This window comes from Vulpes vulpes, chromosome 12, assembly GCF_048418805.1.
Source record: "Vulpes vulpes isolate BD-2025 chromosome 12, VulVul3, whole genome shotgun sequence".
NCBI lineage: Eukaryota > Metazoa > Chordata > Mammalia > Carnivora > Canidae > Vulpes > Vulpes vulpes.
Window position 1 is genome coordinate 184,048,914 of NC_132791.1, and position 19,529 is coordinate 184,068,442.

The following is a 19,529-nucleotide window of genomic DNA, read 5'->3' on the forward strand; positions in this document are numbered from 1 at the left end:
GGCCACCCGCCCCTGGGCAGCCTTGTCCCGCGGAAGAAGGTAACTCGACGTTTACACAAGGCAACACGAGGAAGCACAATGTTCCCAACTTAGCAGCCCTGACTTTATGATCGCATGTGGGCCGGGATGGGTGACAGCAGGCAAGCTCAGTGCTGGGATTAGCGAGAGGGACGAAGCACCAACGTTTATGTCCGCGCGGGTGTCCGCAAGGATGGCCGCGAGGATGGCACCGAGGATGCTGGCACCGAGGATGGCCGCGAGGATACCTTTGAGGACACCTGGGTGGGTGTGCGCCTGGCGTCCGAGGTGGGGGTTTTCGCGGGTGCTTTCGTGGGTGCCTGCGTGGCTGCTTTCGCGGGTGCTTTCGCAGGTGCTTTCGTGGATGCCTGCGTGGCTGCTTTCGCGGGTGCTGGCGTGCCCGCTTTTGCGGGTGCCTTCTCAGGTGCTTTCGCGGGTGCCGGCGTGCCTGTTTTCGCAGGTGCTTTCCCAGGTGCCGGTGTGTCTGCTTTCGCGGGTGCCGGTGTGGGTGCTTTCGAGAATAGCGTCCAGAATGACTTGGTTCCCTGTGCTTTTTCAGGGGTGGGTTCCAGGAGCAGGGAGGCATTGGTGTCTAATTCGATTCCCAGGAATCTTTTTATTTTCTCCCTCATGATCTTGGTGGCCAGCATCGCATCCAGGATACACACCATTGCCGCCAGGAGACACTGGATCTGTCAGACATAAGACCGTATGTGGGAGGGGAAAGGCTAGGTTATTTTGCAGCTTAGCCGCAAGCTTTTATATTCCATCCCAGGATGCTGCAGGTGGCCGCCTGCCCCCTCTGCCCCTGCACTATCTCTTGGTGTCTGCCTAGCTGATGCTGTGGCACATTTTGCCATTCTGAGAAAAGGATTTGGAAATGGTAGCTTTGCTGCCAGTAATGACCTCTCCTGATGCCCGAGGCACCAGGGAAAGACCAGAGGAAAGAACTGGCCTAGGAGGCTCTGGATAGGTATGAGGTCCTGAGGAGGCCCTTAGTAGAAAGGACTCCTGGGCTGTGTTTGAAAAGGGCAGGAGGGAGTTCCCAAGAGGACCAACAGGGAGGAAGAGAACTTCAACTACAGGGCAGGAGTCTCCAGAGAGTGTGGTATGGCTGAGACCTCTGGGGCTGGTGAAGGGAGGCACAGAGTTGAGACTAGGAAGTGCAGAATTTGGGACTGTAAGAGGAGATACCAGGTGCCAGATTCAGAAAGCCCACTTGCAGTGGCCATGAGGTGAACAGAACCAGAGGCAGGGACACCAGTGGGGTGCGGTGGGGGCTCCTGCCATCCAGGTAGGAATTGATGGAGACCAGAGGGTGGGAGCCCCTCCCAGGTAAGAGAAGGCTGGGTGGCTCAATTAGCTGATGGGGAAGAGCAGACCATAGCACCCAAGATTCTAGATGCTCCTCAAATCCTGCCTGCTCTGGATGTTTGTCTTTACTGTCTCTTAATCTTTGGCTGCTTGAATGAACTTTTCCCAGATAGGTCTTGTCCCAGCTAATCTGTGAGCTCCTATAGGGTAAGGGGCTCTACCCCCAACACTAAGATTGAGCCTGGCACAATCCAATTGGACTGACAGATATTTACTGATTATGGAACAAATTCAAAGAATTCAAACTTTTTTTTTCTGGATTAATTTCTGTTCCCATTGCTTAAGTTCTTGAACCAAAGTCTCACCTCCCCACTTCCCACCCTCCATCTTCAAAGCATTTAATCGGCCACTTCTTGTGCTCTTCATAGGATGAGGATTTGAGTCCCACCTTGTCCCAGGCTTGTGAGCCAGGGTAAACTATTTAACCTCAGTTCTCATATCTGTAAAAATGAGAATTGTAAAGATTAAGTCAGAGCATGCCTGGCATGTGCGGGGCACATCTTGGGAGCTTCCTTCCTTCCTTCCTGAATAGGCTCGGCCGTTCACTTTTTTCCCTCTGTTCATCTGCTTTTCTTTTCATGTGCTTTTAAAATATAATTCTCTAGTCCAAAAAAATCAAAGTCCCATTTGGAGACAAGAACATTTTGTTGCAACATTTCAAAAAATAGTGTGTACATTTCTCAAAAGAGGAGTCTGTACCTATTTGGAGGATGAGTATTAGAATGAAGATTTTCATGAGTTTAGCGTTTATGCAGCTTCACATCTTCTGAAGAAGTCAGTGCAAGAAGGAGAAGGGGTAAGGATGTTGTGTAAATGAAGTAATGATGGTCTGCCAGTTTCCCATTGCAGAGTTTTGAAATACTGATCTTTTTAAAAAGGTTTATTTGAGAGAGCCAGCACAAGTGAAAGGGGCAGAGGTAGAGGAAGAGAATCTCAAGCAGACTCTGCACTGACCACTGAGCCTGACATGGGGCTTGATTCCAGGATCCTGAGATCACAACTTGAGCCAAAACCAAGAGTTGGGTGGTTAACCAGCTGAGCCTACCCAGGCACCCCTAAAATACTATTCCTAAATGGGGTTATGAAGTCTTCAACTTACCCCTCCAACATAGAATAAATGCCTTCTTTCCATTTCTTGCATCGCCAAGATGGCAACTATTAAAAGGAACATAGCTGTAATGATACTGTTGATAAGATCCTGTAATACAGAATTGAAAACTATCAACTTTATGTAAAAAAGTAATTTAATAAAATATTATTTGTTTTTCATAAAATGTTTAAATTGGTCAATTACTCTTCTAAGGATGGATGTCTTTTTAAAACTTTCTCTTTGATTAATATTAAGAGGAACTGTTAGTATAGTTCTTGCACCTTCCATGACGAGTTTATGTCATTTTAAGGTACTGGATAGGACTTTGTCAGCATAACTGGGCTTATTTCATTAAAGAATCCCATTGAAAAAAAAAAAAGAAAAAAAAGTTGACAACATTCCCATCACATGCTCCTTAAAGGCATTAGGGAAGTGAGTGTGAAAAACACCTACCCAAATCAGATCTTCATAAATATGATTTTCAAAAATCTTATATTTTAAACTAATATCAGTTCTGTATTCTACTCCATAATATATATTTTAATATAAAATTAAATTTTAGATTAGTACTTTACTGATTTAATTGCATTCCCAAACCTGCAGGTAGAACAGATACCCTGGAAGTTAGTTGGGTCATATTTATTCTGGAGGGTCACATATCAATTGCAAGAAGGCAAGAACCCATCTGAGGAGCAGGCCTGGTATTCTAGAGTGAATGCCTATGGTATTGGCTTTTGTTCTTTCCTAAGAAATGGCCAGAATTGAGTCTGCCCTGGCATCTATAGGCTGCCTTTGTCCTTTCTTCTGGATTTCAGTACTGGGTTCTTTAACTGCTAGCACAATCTTCTGTTTTGTGTGCTAAATAAAGGGTGAGGATAAGTAGATGGGCACCACTTCTGAAGATAAGCAAAGGCTGGGCTTTGGTAATAGAGCAGTAATGGAAAAGTGGGCACTCAATGTGTCAGTGGCACCAGTGTGGGGAGATAAGTCAAAAGTCCAGGGTGATAGAACCCTGATAGGGCCCAGATATCTAATTGGAATACATTTTAAGTCCTTAAGTCTTGATGTCTTGACTTGGTAGTGTCAGTCTGTCTGGTGCCCCTGCCCAAAATATAGCACGGAGCCCTGCCATCCAGTGTACAGAATCATAATGGCTCTGATGAAGCTCTTTTCAATGTGGTGAAGTATTTCCCAGTCATTACCTTATTTAACCCTCACAACTACCCTCCAAATTCAGTACTGTTATGATCCCTATCTTAAGAGGACATAGCAGAAACTTAGAGAGGTTTATTAAATTGCCTAACATTCGATATCTGCCAAGGAGGGAGATTAGAACTCATCTCACTATTGCCTCCATCAGGGACACTCAAATAAGGAAGAAATGAACTATCATCTCCAAGGTTGGAAGTGCACCATCCATCTTGGACATTTTCTGTGAATAATGGGTTATGGAAGGTCAAAATGGTAAGGAACATGTAAGGTGGGAGTGTATTTTGTTGGTGAACTCTTTTGGCCTGCCAGTTCCTAGATGTGTGACCTGGGACACGTTTTATCATTTCTCTTTGTCAACATGTTCATTTTTAGATGGGGATAGTGACTGGGATTCATTGGATTGATCTGAGGATTAAATGGTATAATGAATCTGAAAATTCCAGCTAAGTACCTGGCATCGTGGGTTGTGGGAGTGCCTTAAAGTGTGGACTTGTGATATCTGCCTTCAAAATGTACACAGTTGGTAAACTTTCTGCAAACTTCAGGTGTTCTTCCTGTTGAGATTGCTGAGCAAGGAGCTCTAGCCCTATCTTTTGACTTGCCTCTTCGAAGGGCGCTAATTATTTGGACACCCGGTGGGTAACACTGCAAGGGGGACAAAGAGCGGGGCTGGTGAAGGTTAGAAGTAAAATCCAGCTGGGTTCTGTGGGCTGAATGAGAGAGGTCTGCCAATAGTGGGGCGGGTATAGTGGTTTATAGTTTTGCAAGAAGCTTAGTCCTTTAGGATGGTGTAAACCAAGATATTAAAAAATGTGAACAAGGACTCTTACAACTAAGAGGCAGAATGTAAACTCTTTAAAATAAAAATTAGCTGTGGCCATAGATGGTTGAGAATTTAGATAACACTATAAACCAAGTGTAGACTAGGCTTCGCTAGCCAGTCATTGACTCCCTATGATTCCATCTCCTCACTGGAGTACTAGAGTTTACTCTGTCCTTATTAGTGTTTACTCTGTCCTTACTAAAGTTTACTGTGGTCCTTGCTCACAAGAAAGTGCTCTCCTGAACTGTCCTTTGGAGCTAATGTGTTTGCCTTGTATCTAACAATCTATTGTAGCTCACTTCTCTTGAGCACTTCCTGTGTCACATTCTGTGCTAGGGTGTTAATCTCATTTGATTCTCACAAACTCTCATTATCCCCAATTTACAGGTAGCTAAGCAACATGCCTGGGGCTGCTCAACCAGTAAGTGGCTAGGACCCACTGCAGCCTGACTTGAGTATCCAGAGGTCTTCTCTGGACTAACCCCCCTCCTCCTTTTTGACTTAGACACATCATTGTTGTTGGCTTCATCTTTGACAGGGGTGGGGGGTGGAGGAGGGGAGAGAGAAAGAGATGTTCTCTTTGATGGAGTAAAATTGCAGCTGAACCTTATCACCTGCCATCTTTACTCATCTTTTTCTTTTCCTCTTGACTAAATACCTAATTAACTCAGGTAACCTCCTCTGATTAAAATGAGAGATGGATTTGTTACTTGACTATTATTTTTCCATAAAGCTTCCAAATTGTTGAGATAAAATTGTGTAGAATTATAACTGGGAAAGAACAAGGTGCTTTAATGGTGAATGCTTATTTTTAAATATCACTGAATATTAGAGAAAAATGTAAACATTTACAACTCGTTTCACAAAATGTGGTATTTGTAATAAGAATTTGTGTATAATAAACATTATTATATAGTATTCAACTTTCTGCAACTCCCACTGATTCCATTTGTGCCTGGAGTTCTCCAAACACATGGCATAGCCTGATCAGAAATGACCAGAACTGTGGTTTTTCATTAAGCTTATTTGAAGGGGATATTCTAAAGCTGATGCTTCCTCCTTATAAATGTAAAGATATTGCTGGTAGTTTTGGAATCATCACTTCTGTAGAGTTTTAGTTTAAAATATTTATTATGAAAAAAATAAAATAAAATATTTATTATGTTCTTTAAAAAAACAAACAAAAACCCCCCCAAAACCCCCAACTTTCTATTGGCAAAAATATCTGCTTGACCAGAACACAGTTTCTCTGACCATATTGGATATTTTTTGTAGTGTAGAAGTATTAAAAATATGAGCTATTCATACGATAATTACAATTCATACTCTTCTTGGGGATGTTGACAGATGACACTAGATTAATGGGTAAAATTTATAATGTATTATAAAATCGAAGACAGTGACCCCACCATGGCAGGGGGCAGTGGGTAAGGAAAGCTGTATACTCACTAGCTCTGATGCAGACCCATGATGTCAAGTCAAGGGCTGGCTAAGAGATGGATGGACCCATGGGTGTCAGGGTTGCTGGCATAGCCTTCACAGAACAAGATACAATTGAGACTGGAGTGTGAGTCCCCCAGCTTAGGCTCCATCATCTCTCCAGAGAAGGAGGCCTTGCCAAAATATGGTCCCCGAGTCCATAGATCTCAGCAGGTCTGTAAGTGAGGCCAGTAGTCTTTGATGCTGCCCTGCTGGGCATCTGAAGCCCTGATTTATCAGATTTTCTGTTTTCCTGCTGGGAGTTTTCATCATTAGCCCCTTGCCAAACAAGAATGGGAATAGAGGAATAAGGAACTCTATACTCATGTGAGCCTTTAAGGAAATTGCCACCTAAAATCACTACTATTTACCCTAATGCTATCCCTTGAGGGCACCAAACCATCTTGCCAGGAGAAAAGGGCTGAAAAAGTGGCAGCTGTGCATGCTGGATGCCTCTAGTGTATGGGTGGGCCTTTGAGCCTATACGAAGCCCTGAAGCAGGGACAGTAGGAAATAAGTTCTCTGGCTTCCCACAGTTCCATAAGGTCCCAAGGAACTTTTGCAGCTTGATGCCAACACATCTCCAAGTCCACCTACTCTCTGAAATGACAAGTAGTCTTTTCCTAGGCACCAATCCTATCACTAAACCAGCACATCGCTTCCTGTGCCAAGACCTCCCTGTTACCACCCAGTGGTAACTACCCTTCTGAGTAATGTCATATGTACATGTCCTTCTGCACATGGAATCTGAAAGGGAAAATCCAAAAAGAAAGGGACAGGACAGGAGAACATAGTTTTGGATCCTATTTTGATGGGTCTTTAAAAAAATCCTTCCTAGTCCATTAGATCACACACCATCTGAGCAACTATGTTGGTTAGTATGTGTGCTGCTAGTGAATTGGGCATCAGAAAAACTGAGTGACCTTCATAGTTTCCCAACCATGAAGCTCCTAGGAGCTCACCAGGCATATCCATGTGCTGTTCCAGACTCTGGGCCATAGATGGGAGGACAGCAGTAAGAAAAAGGCAGGGGCTCTGAATCACTCTTTGGGCTCCCAGAGTCATCCAAAGGAAAGGGAATGCTGTGATCCAAGGGTGGAGATAGCAAAAGAGGGCCTGGCTTTCTCAGAATTGACCAAAGGCCTGCAATTCTATAAAAGCTGGCCTGAGCCATCTGTGACCACAGTGAGAGCAGTTCCTCTTTTAGGATTTTCCGGGCTCATTTTTAGGAGCCCCCAGTTCTTTCCTTTGTCTGAGACACTTCCTAGATGCTCTCCCTGGACCCTATAGCAAAGCATGGTGCTTTGAGGCTCCCTCTAGCTTTCCAGCTTTCCAGTGTGTGGGGTTTTCCTCAGAGGGCTCTATTCCTCCTGGCCACAGTGCTGACCTTGCTGTGAAGTCCTCAGTCACTTGCCCCAAGGACCTGGACCCACCCTCCAGGATAATCAGTTCACCTCTGGGTCCCATTTTAAGGAAACCATGAGGAAACAGGGGAAATTACAGAGAACATAAAATTTAGAGAATCCAAGGAGGATAACAATGAAAAGAGGATGGAGACAGAGAAACCACTGTAAGGCAATAGGGCAAAAAGTCTGGAAAGAGTCAGGGTGAAAGCTGGGCCTGAGTTTTCCATATGACTGCATATGGCCATGGGCAACTTCATCTCCTTCATCTAGTCTTTTTATCTGTTCAGCTACAACTTCACTGGGTTGTTGTGAGGATTAAATAAGGTAACACATATGAAAAAGTATCTGGTACATGCTGTGTGCTCAAAATGGTTAATTTACCTCCCCTTCTTGAAAATCTCCATGGTCAAAGATTTTAGTTTCCCCTCAGAAACCTCTTTATCCTTATATAAGGGCTCCATAAGCTAAGAAGGTCTTCCAAATGTCCACTTAGAGTTGCTCATATTTTGCTTTGTCTGCTTCCTGTTGCTCTGCATTCTGTGGGATAGAGAGCTCAGCAGCTTTTTCAGAAAACCCTTCACACACCTCAAGAACATATTTTGAGCTTTAGCTGAATAGCAACCAATCCTACCTGGAGACTAGAAGAAGATACCACTACTAGAAGAAGTGGGATGTAAGAGAGGCCCAACCTCTGAATTAGGATTGTTTACGGTGCACGATGAAATGGTAAAAGCCATCTGACTACTTTATGGGGTCTGATGGACACTTTGTGAATGTTGGCTTTATGCTGAGCATTGTGCTGTTTGTTTTAAACACATTTACATGTTATAGGAACTCTATGAGGTAGTTATTGTGATTGTTCTTTTCCTCCACTGAATTTTCTAGATGGAGAAACTGAGGCTAACATTCACACAACTGGGAAGGTGCTGGGGCCAGTAAGTGGGCCGGTGTTTGTATTTGGACAAAACGGTAGTCCTTCTCTAGTGTGTGAGGATGCTGAACCCCTTGCTCCGCAATAAATAGGATTTATCTGAGACCTGAGGGATTAGCTTCAGGAATTTGTCAGTTGGTAAAGAATATGAAGTTCTGGAAAAAGCTACTGAGGAAGGCAATGCAGTGTCTTTTTTTGAATATTCCACCATGTGGCACTCCCTTGGGACTATGGACCCTTACTATCCATGAAAAGATTGACTCTTGCAATCTTTCAGGGTGTATGTGTAACAATTTTCTACAACTTTACCATTCCAACTCTTGTTAATGCAGGGGGGAAATGTTTATAAATCTGTTAGAGTAGCTGCTGTTTGGAAAGTAGAAGCATGTGCTGTTTTACAAGCAATAGATGAGAAGTGTGTTTACCTACTGAATATACTAATTGAAATTTTCTTTAGGACAGGCTGCAAAGTACCATGTGTTTAGTGCCATAAGTGATGGAAGCAGGTGTGTGTATTGGTGGTGCTATGGACAGAGGTGGCCAAGGAATCTTTCTGAGTATTAAGCTAGTTTCTCCCCTGTGATCAGGGTAACACTGTCGCCAACTTGAGTTATGTTCTTGCACAGAGAGATAGCTCTTTTGTTTTCACTTGAGGAGAGACTTTACTCTGGGACCGGGCGCAGAGCTTATATTTGAATTATGAAAATGAACACTTACAAGTAAGGGCCAATCTAAAAAAACCAGCAAGTGGTGAAGGGTTAGCATATATATTAGAATAAAAAAAAGAACGATGCACATTTCCAGAATTGTGATGGCTATATACGACTCATAGGCTTTGGCAATGATGAAACAAATTAATGCTCCTAGGATAAGACCCTGCAATAAAAGAAACAGGATTTGTTTTAATGCACATGGGCTAGTAAAAAACAAAGCAAACCCATAGACTGTTAGAATATAAATCTGATTATATTGCACTTGCCTCTTTTGCTTTGCACATACATTTTATTGGTCAAATTTCTCATATTTCTAAGCAATGAAATAATACATGGAAACAATAAAAGTGCAAATTAAGTATGGAAGAATGAAAAATAACTCGTTTCTTTCTTCTCCCTCAACCCAACCCTAGTCTAGCTCCTGAAAAATAACCACTGTTCACAGTGTATATTTCATATTGGAAAGAAGTATATACAAGGATATATGGATTTTGATAGAAAGAAGTAGAACTCCTCACTTTTCTCTTTCCAAGTGGTTGATGATTATCCCAACATCATTTATTGGGAAACACCAGTATTATCCCCTCTTATCTGAAATTCAACCTTTATCATGTACTAAATTAGTAGAAACTATCTTTTTTTTTTAAATGTATTTATGATAGTCAGAGAGAGAGAGAGAGAGGCAGAGACACAGGCAGAGGGAGAAGCAGGCTCCATGCACCGGAAGCCTGACGTGGGATTCGATCCCGGGTCTCCAGGATCGCACCCTGGGCCAAAGGCAGGCACCAAACCGCTGTGCCACCCAGGGATCCCAGTAGAAACTATCTTGTTCTAAATTGTTTCCCAGTTGATTTTGAGTTTTTTAGAAATACAGTGATATCAGTTGAAAAAAATGATATATTTTGCCTTTTCTTTTCAACCGTTATTTTTCCTGTCTAATTGTGATGATTAGCAGTGCCAGAAAATACTGAATAGCAGTATTGATAAGGGCATCCTCTTTGTTCCTCATTTAATGGGAATACTTCTGATGTTTAATTATATATGATGCTGACTTTTGGGTTTATTTTTATAATGTCAATAAAGTACCTACATATTCCTATTTTAATGGTCTTTCTTTTTTTTGCAATCAGAGGTGAAGGTTAAATTTTGTCAAATGTGTTCTTTTCCTTATTTGATATAATCTCCTAATTTGTTCTGCTTTTACCTATAATATGTTGGGTTAGTTTAATAAAGTCCTAATATTGAATCATCACAGTGTATTTTTTAAAAGTACTAATGAAAATTTTCTGCTAATATATTAATACTTGTGATGGGAGAACAGAAGACTAGCTGAGGACAAGGCATAAGCTCAGGATAGCACAATGACAAATTCTTGAAACAGGCAGAGGGACATTCATTCCTCTAGGGATTCAACTGCCTTGATGTTTATACTTTGCTAAGGGCAAAAGGCCATCTTAGACCCTCAGGATCCTGTAAGTCAACTTTAACATATAAAAACTCCTTTAGAAATTTCCTTTATCTCTAAACCCTTCAAGATACTGTTGGCAATCATCCCCCAAGCACATGACCCTCAGATATACATCTGAAGGGTCTCCTGACAGGTTTTATTAGACAGTAATGAATGACTTTTTCCCAACAATAGCTGGCCCACTCAGGGTCCTGGAAACCTTGCTTCCAAAATTCCTTAGGGAGTATACTATCCTCAAACCCCTCCCAACTCCCAGGTATATAATCAGCCACTGCTCACAGGCTTGGGGCAGCAGCTCTTCCTGCCCATGGGTCCTGTCCCTGTGCTTTAATAAAACCACTATTTTGCACCAAAGATGTCTCAAGAATTCTTTCTTAGTCATTGGCTCCAGACCTGACCTATATTCCAAAACTTGATCAATTGTTGGTTTGATACAAGTGAAATTTCTATTTTCTTTTTCTGACTTGGTCAGTTTTTGATATCAGTGCTATACTACTTTGAAAAAATAATTCAGAAGGGCTTATTTTTTCTCCATTCTTTGAAAAAGTTTCAATAGTATCAGAATTACATCCTATTGAAAGTTTGAAAGAGTTAATGTATAAAAAAATCTAGCCCTGATATATTTTTGAAAGATACTCATTTGACTAAGTCTCATTTTACTCTGTTTACATAGGTCTGGTTAGGTTTTTCTCAATTCTGGGGTCAGTTTTGATAATTATATTTTCCTAGAAAATAAGCTATTTCATTTAGGTTTATTTGTTTTGCAAAATACTCTTAGGGATCCTCTCAGTTTCTTCATCCTTTGTGATTATCTTCCCTGTCGGGTGCATAACTTTAAATATATGTCTTCTCTTCACCCTTTTTTCCCTGTTATACTTGCCACTGGTTTTGGACAGTTCTATCAATTTTGGACAGTTCTGAGTTTTGTATGCTATTTTATACATTTCTGCTCTTATCTTCACTGTTTCCCTAATTCCCTTTGTGAGGGGAAATGTGAGAAATATAAAGTAAGACCGGCAAAGGAGCGCTGGTTTAGTAATAAGGGTTGAGTGGGGTAAGGAGCAAGGGAAGAAGGGAAATAAAGGTGAGGCAAATGGAAGTCTTTCCGCAGGTGGCGCCCCCTGAGACTCACTCCCCAAGGCTGCACCCACCCTGCAGCACCAGCTCTTTTTACTCACCAGCCTCAGGATCTTCAACAGCCCCTTGGGCGAGAAGAAAAAACGCTTGAAGCTGTCCCTGAATTTGAGCGGGACTTTGGCCCGTCCTTCAGCACGCTGTTGGATGGAGGACTTCTCTTGGCCCTTGGGTATCCTTGAGGCTGCACCCTGCTGCATCCCGGGTTCTGTATTCTCCGGTTGCTTGGATGGCCCTGGGCGAGAGGGTGCCGCCATCCCAGGGCGAGAGGGCGCCGCCCCCGACCCAGAGCGTGAGGGTTGCACGGTCGGCCCAGGGCGAGAGGGCGCCACTGTCCCAGGGCGAGAGGGCGCCGCCCCCGACCCAGAGCGTGAGGGTTGCACGGTCGGCCCAGGGCGAGAGGGCGCCACTGTCCCAGGGCGAGAGGGCGCCGCCCCCGACCCAGAGCGTGAGGGTTGCACGGTCGGCCCAGGGCGAGAGGGCGCCACGGTCCCAGGGCGAGAGGGCGCCGCCCCCGACCCAGAGCGTGAGGGTTGCACGGTCGGCCCAGGGCGAGAGGGCGCCACGGTCCCAGGGCGAGAGGGCGCCGCCCCCGACCCAGAGCGTGAGGGTTGCACCGTCGGCCCAGGGCGTGGTGGCACTGGAGCTGTGGAAGCTCCTGGGCGTGTGGGACGCTGCTGTTGCAAGCTCCCTGTGGGGGTTTTGGTGGTTTTGGCATCCATGGTGGGCCCCGGGACCTGGCTGTGTCAGGCTGGCCCTGCCGCTCTGAGCCTGCACAGTGGTCAGTCTGGCCCCTGGGAACCAGCAGCGTGCCCCAACGGCTGCCGGCCGCCTATCCCTCGCGCGCACTCAGCTCTCGCTGCCCGAGGACAAACCCGGCCCTCTGGCCACCCTCGTCACTACCTGATTGCGATGCCACTGCCTAGCCTGGAACTTATTATCCCTGCAACTCCACTCCCCCATGCTGCCAGCAAGCCAAGGAAGGGGGCTCCGGAGACCATTTAGGGAGGTCCGGATGCATTCTTCTCTGCCACCCAGGCCCAGGAGGAGGAAAATCCAACCCGATCAGGTCCTGGTGCTACCGGCACTCACTTGGAAGTGACAGTATTGGTGAGCGCTGGGCAGATTTCCCACATCTCTTCTTCCAGTTCCCATATTGAGATTAAAAGAACAACCACCGGAAATAGGTGGAAGAATAAAAAAATATATTTAATACTTAGGATCAACTAAAAAGTAATATAAAATTACAAAACTTTTATATTTTGTCATGAATAGTACGTTTCTGATAAGGACCACTTGGATTAAATAGAAGCTTCCGGTAAATAAGGACCCCATCGGCAATACAGCACACTGCTACTAGGAGTCCAAACACCTGGAAACAAACACACTTTGTCACTGCTGTCCCGGTGGTCTGGACCTCCATCATTCACACAGGTTTTATTTGGTCCGCCCACTGGCTTCCTCTCCTGCTAGGATACTGAGATTGCTCCATCCACTTCCACCTAATGCTAAACTGGGAGGAAACTTCAAGGATCCTTTTATTCTCATTCTCAAGTTCCCTAGCTGCCTAGAGAAAGGGAAAAGATAACTTAGGTGAGCAGAAATAATATTGAAGTGGTGTGGGCTCTGAAATTAATACTTGTCGGGATCTCTTGACCTGCCCTCAATGTTCAACTGCCTTTCTTATTACAAACTCTACTGAAGAAAGGGCCAAAGTTAACACCAGCTCAAGATTAAATCATTGCAACTGTAGCTGTGATAAACACTTTAGAGAACTGGAATGATAAGATGATCCAAAGTGAACTCTTAAAGGCTAGGCTACATCCACTTAAGAGTGGGATTCTAAAGAGGTCTCAGGAGAAAAAAAAAAGGTAAAGGGAATAAACTAGAACCTGGTCTTTAGGTACTCTGATGGCTATCTGAGAGCTGGCACCTGGGCTAGAAAAGAAGAATATACCTTGCATGCTATTTGGTCAGTTCCATCCAATGGCCAGGAAGTCTGGCCTCTTGGCTCTAGATACCATTCCATTTTCCATCCTGAATCTCAAACTCAGCTTCCTAGGTTCTGACCACAAAAAGTACCTCCTACCTATCCTTCCATAACTCTGGTACTCTGCATGTTCCTGGTTCTTCTACCTGGAAACATCTCCCTTGTCTCCCCTTTATTCCTAGGAAGTTGCATTTCTACTGACAGAGCAAGGTAGCTACTTTCTCTTTTTTGTGGCCTGCAGTACTCTATCAATGGCTTATATACAGTTGTTTGCATTTCTGTTCTCTGTATTAGGCTCTAAGCAATTTGAGGATAAGGTGGGCTCATGTTCTAGTCCATGCTGTCAAAAGAAATATAATGTGAGTCACCAATGTAAGCCACATAATTTAAAAATTTCTAATAGCACATTAAAAAGAACAAAAAACAAGTGAAATTAATTTTAATAACATATTTTGTTTAGTCTAGTATATCCAAAATATAATTTTAATATGTCATCAATATCATAAATTATGAAATGTTATACAGCTTTTGGTAAGTCATTGAAATCCAGTGTATATTTTAAATGTATAGATCATCTCAATCAGACCAGCCACATTCCCAGGCTCAGTAGTCATATGTAGCTAGTGGATACTGCACTGGACAGCACAACTCTATATTTTGTCAGCATCTACTAAAGTGCATATTTTTAAACAATGAATCAGTGAATGAATAAGCAAATGAGTAAAAGTACAGTTGACCTTTGAACAACATGGGTTTGAACTGCATAGGTCCTCTTACATATGAATTTTTTTCCAATAATCATAGTACAGTACTGTAAATGTATTTTCTCTTATGATTTTCTTAATAACATTTTCTTTTCTCTAGCTTACTTTATTGTAAGATACAGTGTTTAATATATATAATATAGAAAATATGTGTTAACTGTTTATATTTTCTATTTCTATTTCTATTTCTTCTTTCTACTGCTTCTTGTCAGCAGTAGGCTATTAGTAGCTAAGTTTTTGGGAAGTCAGAATTTAAAAAGTTTCAAGTGTGTGTGGGGGGATTGATGTTCAAGGGTCAGTTGTAAATCCTATGCCTTGTTCCTCTTTCTCCATAGTAGAGGGATAAGATTATCTTTTTTTTTATTCGTAAGTTTAAAAAAAATATTTAAGGGGCGGGGCAAGATGGCGGAAGAGTAGGGTCTCCAAATCACCTGTCCCCACCAGCTTACCTAGATAACTTTCAAATCATCCTGAAAACCTACAAATTCGACCTGAGAGTTAAAGAGAGAACAGCTGGAATGCTACAGAGAGAAGAGTTTGCGCTTCTAATAAGTACAACTCGTTTTTAGCCACTCTTCACTGAGCAAAATGACTAGAAAGAAGAACTCACCACAAAAGAAAGAATCAGAAATGGTACTCTCTGCCACAGAGTTACAGAATTTGAATTAAAATTCAATGTCAGAAAGCCAATTCAGAAGTACAATAATAAAGCTACTGGTGGCTCTGGAAAAAAGCATAATGGATTCAAGAGACTTTATGACTGCAGAATTTAGATCTAATCAGGCCGAAATTAAAAATCAATTAAATGAGATGCAATCCAAACTGGAGGTCCTAACGATGAGGGTTAATGAGGTAGAAGAAAGAGTGAGTGACATAGAAGACAAGTTGATGGCAAGGAAGGAAGCTGAGGAAAAAAGAGAAAAAGAATTAAAAGACCATGAGGAAAGGTTAAAGGAAATAAATGACAGCCTCAGAAGGAAAAAAATCTATGTTTAATTGGTGTTAGGGACAGAGGACCAGAAAGCATATTTGAACAAATCATAGCTGAGGACTTCCCTAACTTGGAGAGAGAAACAGGCATTCAGATCCAGGACATAGAGAGAGTCCCCCCACCCCCAATCAATAAAAACCATTCAATACCTCAACATTTAATAGTGAAACTTGCAAATTCCAAAGACAAAGAGAAAATCCTTAAAGCAGTAAGAGACAAGAGATCCCTAACTTATATGGGGAGAAATGTTAGATTAACAGCAGACCTCTCCACAGAGACCTGGCAGGCCAGAAAGGGCTGGTAGGATATATTCAGGGTCCTAAATGAGAAGAATATGCAGCCAAGAATACTCTATCCAGCAAGGCTCACATTCAGAATAGAAGGAGAGATAAAGAGCTTCCAATATAGGCAGAAACTAAAAGAATATGTGACCACCAAACCATCTCTGCAAGAAATATTAAGGGAGACCCCGTAAAAGAAAGAGGAAGCCCAAAGAAATAATCCACAAAAACAGGGACTGAATAGGTATTATGATGACACTAAATTCACATCTTTCATTTTTTTTTTTAATTCACATCTTTCAATAGTAACTCTGAACGTGAATGGGCTTAATTATCCCATCAAAAGACTCATGGTTTCAGACTGGATAAAAAAACAAGACCCATCTATTTGCTGTCTACAAGAGACTCATTTTAGACCTAAGAACACCTCCAGCCTGAAAATAAAAGGCTGGAGAACCATTTACCATTCAAATGGTCCTCAAAAGAAAGCTGGAGTAGCAATCCTCATACCAGATAAATTAAAGTTTACCCCAAAGACTGTAGTAAGAGATGAAGAGGGACACTATGTCATACTTAAAGGATCTATCCAACAAGAGGACCTAACAAATCATGAATATTTATGCCCCTAATGTGGGAGCTGCCAAGTATATCAATCAATTAATAACCAAAGTAAAGACATACTTAGATAATAATACACTAATACTGGGAGACTTCAACACAGTGCTTTCTGCAAATGACAGATTTTCTAAGCATAACATCTCCAAAGAAACAAGACCTTTAAATGATACACTGGACCAGATGGATTTCACAGATATTTACAGAACTTTACATCCAAACTCAACTGAATACACATTCTTCTCACGTGCACATGGAACTTTCTCTAGAATAGACCATATACTGGGTCACAAATCAGTTCTTAACCCCTGCATATTTTCAGACCATAGTGCTTTGAAACTTGAACTCAATCACAAGAAGAAATTTGGAGGAAATTCAAACACGTGGAGGTTAAAGATCATCCTGCTAAAAGATGAAAGGGTCAACCAGTAAATTAGAGAATAATTAAAAAGATTCATGGAGGGAGATCCCTAGGTGGCTCAGCGGTTTAACACCTGCCTTCAGCCCAGGGCATGATCCTGGAGTCCTGGGATCAAGTCCGGCATTGGGCTCCCTGCATGGAGCCTGCTTCTCCCTGTGCCTCTCTCTCTCTCATAAATAAATAAAATCTTCTTAAAAAAATATTCATGGAAACTAATGAGAATGAAGATACAACCATTCAAAATCTTTGGGATACAGCAAAAATACATCACAATACAAGCATTCCTCAAAAAATTGGAAAAAACTGAAGTACACAAGCTAACCTTGCACCTAAAGGAACTGGAGAAAGAACAGCAAATAAAACCTACACCCAGCAGAAGAAGAGAGTTAATAAAGATTCGAGCAGAACTCAATGAAATAGAGACCAGAAGAACTGTGGAACAGATCAACAAAACCAGGAGTTGGTTCTTTGAGAGAATTAATAAGATAGATAAACCATTAGCCAACCTTATTATAAAGAAAAGAGAAAAGACTCTAGTTAATAAAGTCACAAATGAAAAAGGAGAGATTACAACCAATACCAAGGAAATACAAGCAATTTTAAAAACATATTATGTGCAGCTATCCACCAATAAATTAGGCAGTCTAGAAAAAATGGACGCATTTCTGGAAAACCACAAACTACAAAACTGGAACAGGAAGAAACAGAAAACCTGAACAGGCCAATAACCAGGGAGGAAATTGAAGCAGCCATCAAAAACCTCCCAAGACACAGAAGTCCAGGGCCAGATGGCTTCCCAGGGGAATTCTATCAAACATTTAAAGAAGAAACAATACCTATTCTACTAAAGCTGTTCCAAAAGGTAGAAAGGGATAGAATACTTCCAAACTTGTTCTATGAGGCCAGCATCACCTTAATTCCAAAACCAAAGACCCCACATAAAAGGAGAATTATAGACCAATATCCCTGATGAACACAGATGCAAAAATTCTCAACAAGATACTAGCCAATAGGATCCAACAGTACTTTAAGAAGATTATTCACCATGACCAAGTGGGATTTATGCCTGGGATGCAAGGCTGGTTCAACACTCATAAAGCAATCAACATGATAGATCATTATCAACAAGAGAAAAAACAAGAACCATATTATCCTCTCAATAGATGCAGAGAAAGCATTTGACAAAATACAGCATCCATTCCTGATCAAAACTCTTCATAGTGTAGGGATAGAGGGAACATTCCTCAGCATCTTAAAAGCCAGCTATGAAAAGCACACAGCAAATATCATTCTCAATGGGGAAACACTGGGAGCCTTTCCCCTAAGATCAGGAACACGACAGGGATGTCCACTCTCACCACTGCTATTCAACATAGTACAAGAAGTCCTAGCCTCAGCAATCAGGCAACAAAAAGAAATAAAAGACATTCAAATTGGAAAAGAAGAAGTCAAACTCTCCCTCTTTGCAGATGACATGATACTGTACATAGAAAACCCAAAAGACTCCACCCCAAGATTGGTAGAACTCATATCGGCAGTGTGGCAGGATACAAAATCAATGCCCAGAAATCAGTGGCATTTCTGTACGCTAACAATGAAACTGAAGAAAGAGAAATTAAGGAGTCAATTCCATTTACAATTGCACCCAAAAGCATAAGATACCTAGGAATAAACCTAACCAAAGAGGTAAAGGATCTATACCCTAAAAACTACAGAACACTTCTGAAAGAAATTGAGGAAGATGCAAAGAGATGGAAAAATATCCCATGCTCATGGATTGGAAGAATTAATATTGTGAAAATGTCAATGCTACCCAGGACAATTTACACATTTAATGCAATCCCTATCGAAATACCATGGACTTTCTTCAGAGAGTTGGAACAAATAATCTTATGATTTGTGTGGAATTGGAAAAGACCCCAAATAGCCAGGGCAATATTGAAAAAGAAATTGCTATTATAGCACTATTTCATTTCTAGAATAATTCTTATCCCTTATGAAGTTGCTTGGGGCTTAATAAGGAGATGAAAAACCATGGACTGTGACATACATGGCTATCTGAGAATGGTTAGTTCTCCTAAATAGCCCATACTATGGAAAGACAAGGAAGTAGGAGGGAGATTTATTTAAGAACTTTCTGATTCACATCTCTAGATCAGAATCTAGAAAAGCCAAATGATTTTGAACCTCCTATAAGAAATCTCAGAAGAAAAAAAAAAGAAATTTCAGAAGAGTATCAGATGGAACTAAAACTCAATTATTTGATTCTTATTTATTTTGGCTTGCCTTCCTGGATAAAGTCTGATTAAACTGGCTTGCTTCTCTTCAAGTAAAGTTCAAAATAAATTCTTTAGTTATAAAGCTTCCTACCACCATGTCATGAGACATCTTATATTCCATCTGAAGAAAGATCTGGACAAAAACAAAACGAAACAAAACTGAGTTCAGAGCAATCTGTCTCACCTTAACAAGTGGTATGTAGCCTTTTCTTTAAAAGGGAGAGCTATGAGACTCATCCATGGTCTTCTGCTTGACATCAGGTTTCTCAGAGCTAAATGTAACAGATCAGTCTACTCTAGCCCTGAATATTGATGCAGAATATATAGGAACTACAGCTTGGTTAACTTCAGTTTTAGAGTGAAATCATATTCTTCCATGTTAATCAGGACATGTACTCACACAAAAAATATTAAGCCACTAGGGACTATATACTGACCTAACAGCCCCAAGGATGAATACAGTGTAGATTTCTGTTCTTGTATCTATTTTTCAAGGAAATTTGAATACTAATTAAACCTAAAGCAAGAAATCAGAAAAAC

The 19,529-nt window shown here is 41.7% G+C and overlaps 2 protein-coding genes across 3 annotated transcripts in view; both read right to left on the reverse strand.

The window, feature by feature from the left end:
- Positions 1-77: 77 nt before the first annotated feature.
- Positions 78-19,529, reverse strand: CMTM1 (CKLF like MARVEL transmembrane domain containing 1). Its single transcript, XM_026011427.2, has 4 exons — positions 11,693-19,529; positions 9,051-9,209; positions 2,492-2,590; positions 78-710 (listed from the first exon to the last, which is right to left on the reverse strand). Exons 1-4 carry the CDS (start codon positions 12,368-12,370, stop codon positions 186-188), a joined length of 1,461 nt encoding a protein of 486 aa, XP_025867212.2. The 5' UTR covers positions 12,371-19,529; the 3' UTR covers positions 78-185.
- The window catches only part of CKLF (chemokine like factor), a 17,131-nt gene continuing 10,434 nt past the window's right edge, over positions 12,833-19,529 (reverse strand). For both annotated transcript variants that reach the window (XM_026011429.2, XM_026011428.2), the window contains one exon: positions 12,833-13,020. In XM_026011429.2, coding sequence (XP_025867214.1) covers positions 12,904-13,020 — 117 coding nt within the window. In that variant the 3' untranslated portion in view covers positions 12,833-12,903. The remainder of the gene's footprint in view (positions 13,021-19,529) is intronic.

Excerpts from the sequence above, each read along its gene's own strand:
- CMTM1 (XM_026011427.2), bottom strand. The coding sequence starts at position 12,370 with ATGGATGCCAAAACCACCAAAACCCCCACAGGGAGCTTGCAACAGCAG. Across the intron at positions 9,210-11,692 it reads TGTTGAAGATCCTGAGGCTG|GGTCTTATCCTAGGAGCATT; the intron begins GTGAGTAAAAAG and ends CTTTTATTGCAG. Across the intron at positions 2,591-9,050 it reads TTTTAGATTGGCCCTTACTT|GATCTTATCAACAGTATCAT; the intron begins GTAAGTGTTCAT and ends TCTGTATTACAG.